Below are 14721 nucleotides of genomic sequence, written 5' to 3' on the forward strand. Positions count from 1 at the left end.
TCAGGATGGTGGAGTGAGTAGTTTATCAGTTCCTCTTTCAAAAAGCAATGATAAAACTGAATACAACTGTCAAAACCAACCCATTTTTAGGCCTCTGAAAATCAACCAAAGTGCTACACTACACTGAGAAGTAGTTATTTATAAAAAGCTACTGAACTTCAGGTATAAACAGTGGGAGTTTGTGTGACACTCCTGCCAATCTGCTCCCATCCTTCTCCCCCAGCTTGGTTATGGTATGAAAACCAGAGTGTCTGCTGCCAGAGGGGGCTGACTTTGTTTGGAGCAGAGCATGATAAAACTCCACATCCAGCAGCATTGTGGGAAACAGTAGCAATCTAAGTGGCAAACAAACAACGGAAGACAGCAGCTCAGTTAGCCTGAGGTTGTAATCGTGGTTGGTGCAAGCAGCAAACTGGCAAATTAGCCAGAAATCTAACAGAAGATCTGAGAAACAAGACCACCAGAGGGGGGCCTTCATAAACTCTTCACACGTTTGTATAGGAAAAACCAGAGAGGACCCAAATTATCGACTCATCATTGGCTGACTGTAAGCCTGTGTACATGAGCAGAGAAGAGGCAAGAGTCTAGAGGCAAGAAAAGCCCAAATGCACATACTTAAAAAATTACCTGAACTTTAAAACATATTCCCTGACACACACACAGAGCCAGAAACTGGAAGCTTTACTGGGTTGAGATGTTTGAGCACAATGTCTGATCATTCATTGACTGACCACAAATCTATGCAAACATAATGTGATCCCTATGAATTCAGGTTTAAAAATGAGAACAATAATTAAAAAAAAAACTCAGCAGAGACATCAGCAGTCACATTGTGCTAGGTAGACTGATTCTATAAATATGTTCAGGCAAAAACAAAACACAGCAACAACACACTTGGGAAAAAAAATTCAGAATCCAGAATTGCTACAATATGTTACCTAACATATCCCATTTTCCACAACACAAAAATTATGAGACATGCCAAGATATAGGAAAGCTATGACCCATACCAACAGAAAAAAGCAGTAAATAAAAATTGTCTCTAGGTAGGCCCTGATTTTCGATTTAGCAGACAAAGACTTTAAAGCAGCAATTATAAATATGTTCAAAGACCAATAAAGGAAACTATGCTTAAAGATTTAAAGTAAAGTATGCCTCAAAAAAAGAAAATGTCAACAAAGAGACAGAAATTATAAAATAGGATCAAATGGATATTCTGGAGTTTAAGAGTACAATAACTCAAATGAAAATTTATTAAATGGACTCAGCAAAAGATTTTAGATAGAAAAAGAAAGAATCAGTGAATTTGAAGATAGAAATAGTTTAATGTAAACATAAGAGAGATAAAAGAATAAAGAAAAATTAAAAGAGCCTCAGAGATTTGTGGAACAAAATCAAACATACCAGTATATGAATAACAGCAGTGCCAATAATAAGGGAGAGAGAGAAAGGGCAGGAAAATATATTTTGAAGAAATAATGGCCTAAAACTCCCCCAAAATTGATGGATCCATGATGCTCAACAAACTCAAGGAGGATACACGCATAGAGATACACAGGATACACACCTAGATATATCATGGTCAAACTGTTGAAAGCCAAAGCCAGAGAGAAACTTTGAAAGCAGCAAGAGTAAAATGACTCATCACATACAGGGGGACAATGTATTAATTGCTGACTTGTCATCAGAAACAATACATCACAGAAGGCACTGATATGACAAATTTAAGTGCTGGGAAAAAATGTCAATCAAGAATTCTATACACAGCAAAACTACGACTCAGAACTGAAGGCGAAAGACGTTCCCAAACAAACGAAAATTGAGAGAATTCATTGCTAGCAGATCTGCCTTACAAGAAATGCTAAAGAAAATCCCTCGGGTTTAAAGGAAATGACATGGAGATGACTCCAGACAGTGATTTGAATCCACACACAAAAATGAAGAGCACCAGAAAGTAAATAATTGGGTAAATATATATGCATATATATTTCTGTTCTCCTAAATTCTTTAAAAGATATAGATTGCATAAAGCAATCCTTACACTGCATTGTTGTACAACATACATAGTTGTAATATATGTGACAATAGATAAAAGGATATAGGAGGAAATGGGACTATATTAGAACAAACTTCTATGTTTTACTAGTATTAAGTTAGTATAAATCTGAAGTAGATTGTGATAAGTTAATATGTAGGCTGTAATTCCTAAAGAAATTGCTAAGAAAATAATAAAAAATCAAGAAACAAAGAAATTAAGTGCTACACTAAAAATATCTATTTAACACAAAACAGGGCAGTAAAGAAGGAAAAAATGAACAAAAAAAACATGAGATATACAGAAAAAATAGCAAAAGTGGTAGACATAAGTCCAACCATAGCAGTAATTTTATTAAATGTGAGTGGATTAAAAACTCCAAGGAACAGCAGAGACTATTGGACTAGACTTTTTAAAGCTACAATTATATGCTGCTACAACAGGCACATTCTAAACTCTTATACTAGTTCACAAAGAAACCTCAACCAATTTATGAAGACTTAAATCATACAAAGTATATTCTCTGACAACAGAAAAATTAAATAAGAACCTACAACAGAAAGAAATGCTAAAAACCTTCAAACATCAGGAAATCAACACCAGGCTTCTAAATAACCCATTGGTCAAAAAAAAAAAAAAAATCACAAGGGAAATTAGAAAATATTTTGAACTACATGGAAACAAAGACACAACCTACCAAAATTTATGGGATACAGCTAAAGCAGTGGTTAGAGGGAAGTTTATAACTTTGTGTCTACAGTAGAAAAGAAGAAAGGTCTCAAATTAATAACTTAAGCTTCCACCTTAAGAAGTTAGAAAAAAAAGATTAAAAATGAAACAAGCAGAAGGAAACTAACTCAAGAAAAAATTAAAAAATCTGAACAAACCAATAACAAGTAAAGAAATTGAATTAGTAATTTAAAATCTTCCCACAATGAAAAGCCCATGCCCAAGTGGCTTCACTGAGAAATTCCCTCAAATATTTAAAGAAGAAACAATATCAATCATTTCCAACTTTTTTCAAAAACAGAGGAGAAGGGAACACTTCCCAACTCATTCTATAAGGCCAGTATTACTGGTTATCAAAACTAAACAAAGACATTACAATAAAAGAAAACTATAGAACAATATCCCTCATGAATATAGAGGTGAAAATCCTTCACAAAATATTAACAAACTGAATCCAGCAACATATAAAACCAAGTAGAGTTTATCTCAGGAATGCAAGGTTGATTTAACATTTGAAAATCAATTAGTATAATATACCATATTAACAGAATAAAAAACAAAAACCGAACTATCATCTAATAGATGCAGAAAAAGTATTTGACAAAATTCAGCATTCATTCATGTTAAAAACTCTCAACAAGGGGCTGGCCCTATGGCCAAGTGGTTGAGTTCACACGTACTGCTTTGGTGGCCCAGGGTTTTGCTGGTTCGGATCCTGGAGTGGACATGGCACCACTCAACATACCACGCTGAGGCAGTGTCCTACATAGCCCAGCCAGAAAGACCTACAAGTAGAATATACAACTATGTACTGGGGGGTTTCAGGAAGAAGAGGAAGAAGGAAAAAAGAAGATTGGCAACTGATGTTAGCTCAGGTGCCAATCTTTTATAAAACCTCTCAACAAAATAGGAATAGAAGGGAACTTCTTCAGCCTGATAAAGGCCATCTATGAAAAATCTACAGCTAATATCATATCTAATGGTGAAAAACTAAATGCTTTCCTGCTATGATCGGAAACAAGGCTATGTTATTCGTTCTTGACGCTTCTATTCAACATTGTACTGGAGTTTTTAGCCAGGGAAATTGGTGTAAAAAAAAATTACATTGTGGTATTGGCATAAGGACAGGCATATAGGATCAATGGAACAGAATCGAGTGTCCAGAAATAAACTTTTATATTTATGGCCAATTGATTTTTGATAAAGGTGCTAAGGAATTTAACGGGGGAAAGAATAGTCTTGTCAATAAACGGTGCTGGGACCGTTGTATACCTATATGTCAAAAGACGAATTTAGAACTCTACTCAACAGCACACACAAAAATTAATTCAAAATGGATCATATCTCTAAATGTAAAAGCTAAAATTATAAAACTCTAAGAAGAAAAGATAAGAGAAATTCTTTATGGTGTCAAGTTAGCCAAACACCAAAAGCATGATTCAAAAAGAAAAAATCGATGAATTGAACTTAACTGAAATTAAAAGTTGTGGTCTTTGAAAGACACTGTTAACAGAATGAAGACAAGGTACAGAATGAGAGAAAATATTTGTAAACATATATCTAATAAAGGACTTGCACATAAAATATTTAAATAACTCTGACAAGTCAATAATAAGCAGAAAAAATTCCAATTTAAAAAAATGGTGAAAAGATTTGAATAGCTATTTCACCAAAGAAGATATAAATGGCTAATAAGCACATAACGAGATGATCAACATCATTAGTCACTAAGTAAATGCAAATTAAAACCACAATGAGACCCCACTACACACCCACTAGAATGGCTATAATAAATAAGACAGAAAATAACCAGCATTGGCAAGGATGTGGCTAAACTGGAATCCTTATAATACACTGCTCTGCAATGTAAAGTGATACAGCCATTTTGAACACAGTCCAGTAGTTTTTTAGAAAGTTAAACATAAACTTAGCATACAATCCAGCTGATATTTTAGAAAGTGCGGGAGAAAGCTGACTTCAAATATTATTAAACAATAGCCTTTTAAACTGCATTATATGTTAGAGGACCAATGAAATTTTCACAGGTTTATTTTTTAACTTTCTGTAGCAATTTCATTTATTCAACAGAAAACTAATTCAGTAGCCACTGTGTGCAAAATACTGTGCTTGACACTGGGGTGGGAGGGGAATACGAAGATAAATTAAAGACCCTTGTTTCCTGAGAGCTTTATATTTAGTAGGAGAGTAAATGACACCAGGCCTGACATGTATTATGTCATTCAAGAAGAAAGGACAGAAGGAAGGCAGGCAGATAAGCAGAAAGACTAGTGCAAACAAAATTTGAATTCACAATGTTGAGAGAGAATTTCTGTCTGGTGTTATGAGGGAATCCTTTGTGGAAGAGCTAGTTGTTGAAGGATGAGTAGGACATCCCAGGATGAGCTGTATGTGCAAAAGCTTAAAATTAAAGCTCAATTGTGATTGCTGAATTATCTATGTGTTGCCATTAGACTTTACCATAAAAGAGTTGAATTCATTTTTATTATTCTAACAATTTTCCTTTAAAACTGCATCTTTCTATATGTTTACAACCTAGTACTGTTGCATATAAACAAAATGCTCAGCTGTTTACCAGAAAGGAGGAAGAGGCAGTGGTTTTAGTGAACCATGGTTCAGCTTCTAGAGAGCTGCCCTTCTTGGCTGTCTTTGCTCACTTAGTCAGCCACTCCTCCTCAGGGTTTCTGGTATCTGAAGTTCCATCTCTTTCATCTTCAGAGTCTCCTGGAGGATCAGGAACAAGCATTTGAAGTTTGATTCTCTTTTCTCATTTCTACTTATCTAATGGCCACATTTCCCCCCTTGCAAAACTTGAAAAACAATACTTTCTTTGGGACTTGGGAAAGGTTGTTTTTGGATCTATTTTTGATTTAGAGCAGTTTTGTTCTATGCTCTTCCTTTGATATGGGTATCATCTCAGCCTCAACACTTTCTACTGACCTTTTGATTTTCCTGTTTCCCAATATGAACACTTATGGAGCTTTCAGGAGAACATCAAAGTTAGTGGACAAGCAGGAGGCTGAAAAGAGCCCATTTTTTGCTAATACACTATGCAGAAAAAGCTTCTTATAAGATACAAGCATGAATTTAGTTTGACCAACATCACCCTTGAAATTTACATGTAGTATCATAATAAATAACCATCCCTCAGATTTTCTCTCTCTCTCTCATTTTTGCATTGTTTACCTGATACTTATCTTTTCCCCCCCTCTATTTCACTCTCTCAAGTCATAGAAATGTCTCATTTTTAGTTAAAAAAATTTTTAACCACTTAAATAGGAATATTATCACACTTTTTCCTTCTATTTATTGCTTTATTTTTTCCATTATTTAAATTCCCACTGACAAGTAACATTTTACTCTCCTTTTCAGTAACTTTCCACAGCTAATGTATAGCCATGATCTAAAAACAAATACCATAGTGGTCTGAACCGCTTCTCAACTTGAATGTAGAACAGTCACGTGTTCTAGAAAGGATGGATGGGTAAAGCACCCAAAGATTTAACTCTTTTATGGTTCTTACCTATAAACACCCTTCAGTTTTTTATCAATTTCTGACTATTTTAGAAATTAATTTAATCAGACTAGATTACGGCCTATTTTTAAGTGAAGTGAAAGAGTTTACTCCATATTTCCTGGAAATTATATTATACAGGACACTTGACAATAGTATCAGGAGACGTCTTATAGAGTCTAAGTCTGCGGACTGAAAATTGTCCAGAGTTTGTAAAAGTTAGTCTTATTAACTTATTTACAAAGCAGCCCAGAAACCCACCTCCCACCCCACTTTGGGGATGGTCACTATGGCTGACTAGATGTTGCATGAACGTTATCTCCTTCATTTGAGGTGCTCCTGCTTTCTCTTGTTTCTTCTAGAATGGTTGCTGTGGAAAAGGTCAAGCCTGTTGCAACGGCTCCCTTGGGCTTCCAGAGTTCAGAGATCTCTGCGAGGAAGCTCAGTTACACCCACTGCCCTGCCAGCCCAGGACAGAGTTAACATTTCACCTCTGAGGCCAGGGAGGTAACCACTTTGCCCTTCCTCCACCTTTGGCTGACTCATTCTATTCCTACTCTATTAAAGGACATGCCTTCCTTCTCACAGCATGATTTACCTGCCTATGGAAGATTAATGCCATTTTGGGGGTATCGTGTATCATGCAAACTTGAATTGAACCTGCAAAAGAGCCTGACAAATAACATTTTCAATGTAGAGTAAAGCACAGAGAAACAGAGATTGGTGCATGATGAGGGCCATCTCCTTGGACTCAGGGTTCATCTTTGGGATTCAGAACATAAATCAACTGCCTTTTAAGGAAGTAACTGGCTTTTCTGCTCTCATGAGGTTTTCCTCTGACCTCCTCCCACCATATAGGAAGTAATGTGACTCATCGTTTTCTTGGTATTTAAATTCTGGAAGACAAAACCCAGAATATTGCATCGATTTTTGCTACCCAGAAACTATGGTACTTATTCCTTATATAATAATAATTAAACTTTTATTTAGAGAACTATTTCTAGAAGGAAAAAGGTAAGAATACAAAACCTTGATATATCAGCAGCTTTCCAATCAAACTTCATTTCCCAAAACAGTCTATTGGTTCAATAATTTTTTGTAATTGAGATTTAGCCACTTGAATCTGCAGATGGGTTTGAATTTCCACATAATTGTGGCTATTTCGGTGTTTTTCTTACCTCATATCATAAAAAGCACCAACAACAGAACAAGGTACTTCCTTGGAATCTTTGGGAATGGAGAATAAGCAAATGGTTTTACCATCACCATTTTGCCTAGAGAGTCTCAGAAAATTCATTGTATATAGAAAATCTACACTGGTCTTTTCATAGCCTCAAAACTCTGTGGCTAAGGCAGCTGAAGAGCCCTGTGAAAAATCTGGTGGAATTAAGAATTCAGCAATAACTAATAGATCCAAAAGTAGGGCTATTGCGCCCCACATCTTTTCTTACTGTGCATCTGCTCCTGTCTGGCCTACAGCATTAGCCTCCTAACTGGGTAACCTGCTTCTGCTTGTGCCCCACAGTCCATTCTCCACACAGCAGCCACAGTGACCCCCTTATAACTTAAGTTAGATCATGACACTCTCCTGCTCAAAACTCTGCCACAGCTTCCCCTCACCTTTAACTCAGAATAAAAAGTCCTTACAATGCCCTGGAAAGCCCTACATGATCAGTCCTCTCCATCTACTACTTTTCTGACATCTTCTCCACTTACTCTTTCCTTCACTTCTCCATTCCTTCACTGGCCTCAGTGCTATTCCTTGCCGTAAGACCTTGCAGTGGCTGTTCCCGATGACTAGTGTACCTTTCCCCCAGAGAGCCTCATAGTTAACTCCCTCAGCTATTTCATGTCTTTACTCTGATATCACCTTCTCAATGAGGCCTGACAGCACTATTTAAGATTCCAACCTGCACCTCGGCCCCACATACGTGATCCCTGTTACATTACTGTATTTGTTATTGCTTCCATAACATTTATTACCTTCTAGAATAATATAGAATTCAGTGTGTTTTTTATTAAATTTAGTGTTTATGGCCTGTCTCTCCATACTAAAATACATGCTCCATGAGGGCAGGAATCTTCGTCAGTTTTGTATGTAATTTATCCTTAGCACCCAGGGCAGTGCTTAGCATACAGAAGGCACTGAGTAAATATTTATTGAATGATTGAACAACAACACCTAAACCTCGCTGAGTGTTCCCCATGTACCAGCCATTACACTAAACTAATGATGATCTCTTTTAGACCTCCCAACCTGAGGGACAACCATTTTCCTCATTTTACAGATAAAGAAACTGAAGCTAACTAGCTTATCCAAAGTCATAAGCCTAACTGCAAATCAGCACAGGCCTCTTTGCCCCAAAGATTATCTACTTCCCATTATGTTATAAAATCTGGAGATGGCTATGTAAAAATTGACACCAATCTGATCCCCATAGCTGAAGTCAAGACACAAAAACATCCACAAGACAGTATATTTCTTTGGTAACATCTTTTGAAATCACATTGGGGTGGGAGATGGACCAACTTTTCAGGTCCCCTGCAGTCCCTGCTGTAATCAGACCCACCAATAAAAGATGGAGGTTTCTGTGTTTAGTGGTCTCTATTTTTAGCAATGGTATCTTCTGTCTGAATTAGAATTGGTTTGAGCATAATATGTTCTTTGCAAATACTAGCAATTTGAAAAGAGGTTACTATCTGGGCAACAACTGAGGGCAGCTGATCAGCATCACACGAACATCGGTAAAGGGCACAATTTAAAGGTAAGCAGAGTGCTCTGGGCAAGTCACACCAGCCTCAGCTTTCTCATCCCCAAACTGGCATCTTCTAGAGCCTCTTGTGAGTCTCTATGTCTGATTCCAAGTGAGGAGTTAAAGAGTCTGTAAGGTTCCATGTTCTATGAATGCCCTAGGATTTTTTTTCTTAGAATTAGTGCCCTTGCATACATTGTTCCTTGCTCTAAATCTTGGTTATTTTGGTGCTCAATGGCTTAAATAAAAGGAGGCATAATGCAAAACTATATATTGATGCTTCAAGAAAAACAAGCAAGACCACACATGGTGGTCATGTGGTCAAGGGTTCTTGCTGACTATAACAGCATGGAGTACCTGTGGAAAAGGCAAAGGACTTAGGGTAGGAGTGAGGTTCAAATCGCTATTCTTAGTGTAAGGAAGAAAAGTCTTTTAATCTCTTTGGTCTCCAATTTTCTCATTTTTAAAATGAGGATAATGGCTTCTACTTCTCAGGGTTCTTGCAAAGATACAGTGGTATAGAGAATCCTATGCTGAATTGTATCATATGGGCTGAATTTTAATTTATTTAGGAACAGACAATCAGTCGTCTATCATTACCACAGAGGGTTGAAGGACAACTCTAAATCCTTCTGTCACCCAAGAACTGTTGCGTTGTTCTCTGGTTTTGAAAGTTATTCATTATAACAAAATGTTCCGTTTATTATTTCCATCTTAATGTGTGAGTCAGCTTAGTCAAAAGAAAGTACCCTGATTTCCATGATACCACATGCCCTGTAAATGTCTGCCTTATTTCACCCTAACTCTTTATAATATTGGAATTGAGAAAGAGATTTTTCAGGTCACACATACCAGACATGGTATTTATACGTAGACTTTCTAGCGCAGTGGTTCTGGCTTTTGTTGAGTCACTGAGTTCTCTGAGAATCTGACGAAACCTACGGCACTTCTCAGCAAAAAAATTCTCATCTGTGCTTAATTTTGCACATAATTTCAGATCATCCGAGACTCTGTTGAAACCTATTCATGGACAGAGGTTAAGAACCCTTGCCTAATGGTTGCAAAGTGGTCATGAGTACCATTTCTCCTTTAATCCCTGATACTATTTGTGAATTACTAGCATAAAACAATAATCTTGTGTCATTTGTTTTCCTGAATTACTTTTTTTAATTTAGGGGGTTTTTTCCTCACTGTGACTAAGAATAAAGGCATTTAGAATAAGCCTTTCAGAATTTATTTTATAACTCTTGGCTCAGAATGCAATTGGTAACTGATCTGTGCTATAACCACACTGATGCCGAACAAGCCATTGTTCTTAAGACTTACTGAGGTCAGCCAAGCCCTGAGCACATATAAATCTCCATAGTTTCCACTTTACCACTGAACATCTAACTACAAAGCAGAAGCTAAAAATAGATCAAGCCTAGTGCTTACACACATTCCACAGAATTGCATTTCCAACCCTACAAGTTTTAATCAACAACACTACTCGCAATCCAAAGAAAGATATTTCATTTAGCAGGCAATCCATTTTGAAAAAGTGAAAATATAACCTAAAGGAAGTACGAAGATTTTGAAATGTTCAAAGAATATTATCTGCACCTGTTAGCTCCAGGTCTAAAAAAAGAAAAACTAAAATACCCCCCAGGATTAGGTTGGCTTTCTTTTCTTTTATGTTGCATTACACAAAGGGAAAAATATGGCATTTTTTTCCCCTCCCTTGTTTCCAGGTCAACTTGTTTCTAACAAGAAGTCCAAAGCGTTCAAATATAGCAAGGCATTAATAAATACCTAGCTACCTATATAAATACATACATAGCAGGAAAGAACAAGATGTGAGGTTGAATACAGAAAAATAATTACAGCTTCATTTCCTATAGAAAGTTTATTGTCTGAGACTCTTTATAGCTAAAATGGCTAAGTATTTCAAAGATTATATAGAGTAAGTGTTTTCTGAATAAAATATAAAAATGCTCAAAGATTCAATTACTAATGTTTGATATATCAGATTATGAATATTTATGAATATTGCACACGTGGTTAAAAGAAGAATTTGTATAAAATTAAAATAATTTTAACATAAAATTTAGCAGTAGAGTTGAAGAAGTAAAAATCTCTTAAATGTAAAAATTCATAAAATCCTATAGACTCTATAGCATTGGGGAAATGAAATAAGTACACAAGGAGTTAACAACCCATCCTCTATAGATTCAGCACAGACAATCCAGAAAAATGGATATTTAAATATTTAATATTAATAGAGGATATTTAATCCTCCTCTATTACAAGACAGCTGCTTTCCTAAATGAGGCTCTTAAATGCATCTATGGAACATTCTTCAGGAGAACAAAATAATGCTGTTGTGTACACATGGTGTTAATTCCTCCCAACTTTCCTTTGGAAGGCAGTTCATTTGAAGCAAGTGCTAAAAGAAATGAATTTGTCTCAGTGACAATATTTCCATATTTGCAGCCAATGTGAGGTCCTTATGAATACCCCATGGCTGAAAATGAGATTGCAAAATGGTCCTGTTCCATTTTAAATGGAATTTCAGAACGTTGTCATCATACATTCCAGGTAAACCCCAGCAGACTCTGGCTCTGTTACTGAACATAGCAGAAGCTCCCAAGAGGTCACTGTCAGTGCCTAAGAAAGGACAGTCATAGTTCAGGTGCTGCTTAAACCCCACAAAGATTCAGGAATCTCTGCCTTCGGAAATCACCCTCACTTCTACTCATACGAACCACTGTATTATTTCCTCAATAACTTTTTTAATTCCCAGAAATAAATACCTTCTCCAGTTGCCCTAACAGGTATTTTGTGGACTCAAATTTTATAAGACTTAAAATTAAATTTTGTTTCTAACATGAAATGCAACCTATGCCTGATGCTTTGAAAAGGAGAATTCAAGGCAGCAGGTGGTTATTTACCACACAGCCCAGAAATTTTTACACTTTGAAGTTTAGCAGTTCTTTCTGAGGACTATAGATAGATTTTTAATGAAATCACATGTATCTTGTGTGTGTTTTTTAATCCTCATGAACCATTTCATTCTGAATGTTGAGAGAATAAAAATTGGCTTGGACTGAGAAAGTACCTTCTGCCCAGCATTCTTCAGGCTGGAGCAACAGACACAGAGCAGCCACCTGCAAAGTTCACAGGAAGCAACGTCTCCCAGGGACGTTGCTGATGTAAAGTGTTGTGATAACCTCGTTCTTTGAGCGACCACAGACTCACTGAGAAACTTTCTTCTCCAAATCTAAGACTACCAGTGAGCCTGCTGTCTGAAATGCTATCAGTAAGAACGAGACATGCACTCTTGCCTGGAGGACCTCAGTCGCTGTCGACACAGAGAAGCAGCCTTGATTCCCAGCCCAGGTGCTGAGCTCCCCATAAGGCGTTTCTGGAGACAACAGCCCACATTTACCTTAACTTTACTATTTCTAAAGAAACAGGACCCTGGGTTTGCTTTGCAGACCAGACCTGCATGTAAGCTCCACTCTTCCTAGAATCCTATCCACACTCTCTCTTCTCCTCTAGTGTGTGGTCTCCCTCATTGCAATGGGTTGATAAATCTAATTTTGCCAGAATACGGGTTTGTTCCTGGTACTCTTAGGCTGACTGAGATAGAGCCATGTTTTTATAAAATGCTCCAGCTATAGAAAATATTTGCTGCTTCAATAATAGCTTCGAGTTTTAACACTGGCTTTCAGATAGTGAGAAAATGGAACACATCCCTGCTGTAGTTTGGGCTGCTGTGACCTGCAAATTTTACATTTTATCCTGGCCCCTCATCTAAGCAGAACATTCGGAGGGCCAGGAAACCTGCTGTGAGTGTTGAAATGATATTTTCTGGCTCTGCGGCCACTTAATGTCGAATGCAACCTGTGGCAAAACTTCTCTGCTTCTAGCAATATCACAGTTGGCAATTCGAGAAAGACAGCCCAGTGTGACCGCAAAGCTCTTCGTGAAACTCAAAAAGAAGGCAAAGTGAAAGAGGTAGACCTAAGTCCCAGGTCTCCCAAACACATGGTCTTTCCCCCCACCTGGTTTAAATGGAGGGCTGCCAGATTTAAGAAGAAAGAAAAACATGCTGTGGGGGGGTTATTCCAAGAATCCGCCTTTGTCCTAAGGTCGGAAGGATGCTTTTGACATACCCGTGGGAGTAGCCATAATCATAGGCTGAGGCCGCCTTCCGGCTGACTGCAGTTGCAAGGGCGGACTGAGTGGCCAGGGAGGTCTGCTGCTGGTAGGAGGCGCTGGTCGCCCGGCTAAAGGCTTCGGATTCCTGGCGGTGGGCGGCAGAGGAGCGGCTGCTGTAGGCCGCGGAGCCATGAGTGTAGATGGCAGACCTCTTCTTCTCCTGGTGGTACTGGCTCATGGTGGTGCGAAGGTCCTTGTTGCGGTAGCTGCGATCATAGTGCTGGTGGAATTTCTGATAAAACGGGAGAGACATCACGTGCCCTTGAGGGAACAAGGCAATCTATAAGAAAGCAACAATTTTTGAGTGAACTGTTAAGGAACAAATTCCACAGAACAAGTCATCTAAACCAACGTGTAAAAATTAATACTCTTATCTTTTCCAAAGAGAAAGTGGAAAATGATGTGAAGGTTTGCTTAAATGGTTACTCAGTAAACTGCCTGCTTCATGGCCCAGATGTGCTCCCTCCTGTCATTGTGCCTTCCTCTTCTTCGTCTTTCTTTTTTAATATCTAGGAGGTCTTTACAAAGTTTCGTTACTCTAGCTATTGTGCTTTTTCCTCAGACCTTCCATAAAACATATTATAATTTCCTGCATTTCATTCTGATAGGGGCTTCATCTGGGAGACTATGTAATGACGGAGAGTCTGTGTACAGCCAATGTGTTTTTCATTCAGCAAATAACTACTGAGCACCTACAACGAGCCTGGCACTATTCCAGCACAGGAAATACGGAGATGAACAAAACAAACAAAATCCCTGCTCTGAGAACCTTACATAGAATCTTATATTCTATTGCAGGAAATGGACAATAGAGAAAACAAATAAGTATAAGGTTTGTTGGAATGAGCTAAATGCTATAGAGGAAAATAAAACAGGAAAGGGGAGCAGATGCAATTTTAAACAGCCTCATTAGGGATGGCTTCTGAGCTTGAAAGTGACATCTGAGCATGAGAATATCTGGGGGGAAGAGTGATCCGGATGGAAGACCATTGCAAAGGCACTGGGGTGTGAACCTTTGTACTCCAGGAATAGTAAATAGACCAGTGAGCCTGCATGAAGTGAGGGGGTACAGGGAGAGGTATAGGGGACGATGACAGAGAGATGAGGGGAGTGAGGGGGAAAGAGCAGATAGTATAGGGTCCTATAGGTGACTATAAGGACTTTGTCTTTTTTTCTGAAGGTTGAGAAGCCATTGGAAGGTTCTGAGCTGAGAATCACTCTCACTGATGTCTGAAGAATAGACTGTTGAGGGACAAGAGTAAAAGCCAGGAGACCAATTAGAAGGATGTTGTAGGCTGAGTTACATCCCTTCAAAATTCGTATGTTGAAGACTTAACCGACAGTACTTCAAAATGTGACTCTTTTTGGAGATAGGTCTTTACAGGGGAAATTAAGGTAAAATGACATCATTAAGGTGGGCTCTCATCCAATATGACCACGTCCCCATGAGAAGAGGAAATTAGGACACA

At 37.9% G+C, this 14721-nt stretch overlaps 1 protein-coding gene across 15 annotated transcripts in view; it reads right to left on the reverse strand.

Annotated features, from left to right (window-relative positions):
* MYOM1 (myomesin 1) overlaps positions 1-14721 on the reverse strand; it is a 158720-nt gene that overhangs the window by 111704 nt on the left and 32295 nt on the right. For all 15 annotated transcript variants that reach the window (XM_070220800.1, XM_023647558.2, XM_070220797.1 and 12 more), the window contains one exon: positions 13207-13532. In XM_070220800.1, the coding sequence (XP_070076901.1) occupies positions 13207-13505 (299 nt within the window). In that variant the 5' untranslated portion in view covers positions 13506-13532. The remainder of the gene's footprint in view (positions 1-13206; positions 13533-14721) is intronic.

The sequence above is a fragment of the Equus caballus genome, chromosome 8 (assembly GCF_041296265.1).
Source record: "Equus caballus isolate H_3958 breed thoroughbred chromosome 8, TB-T2T, whole genome shotgun sequence".
Classification (NCBI taxonomy): domain Eukaryota; kingdom Metazoa; phylum Chordata; class Mammalia; order Perissodactyla; family Equidae; genus Equus; species Equus caballus.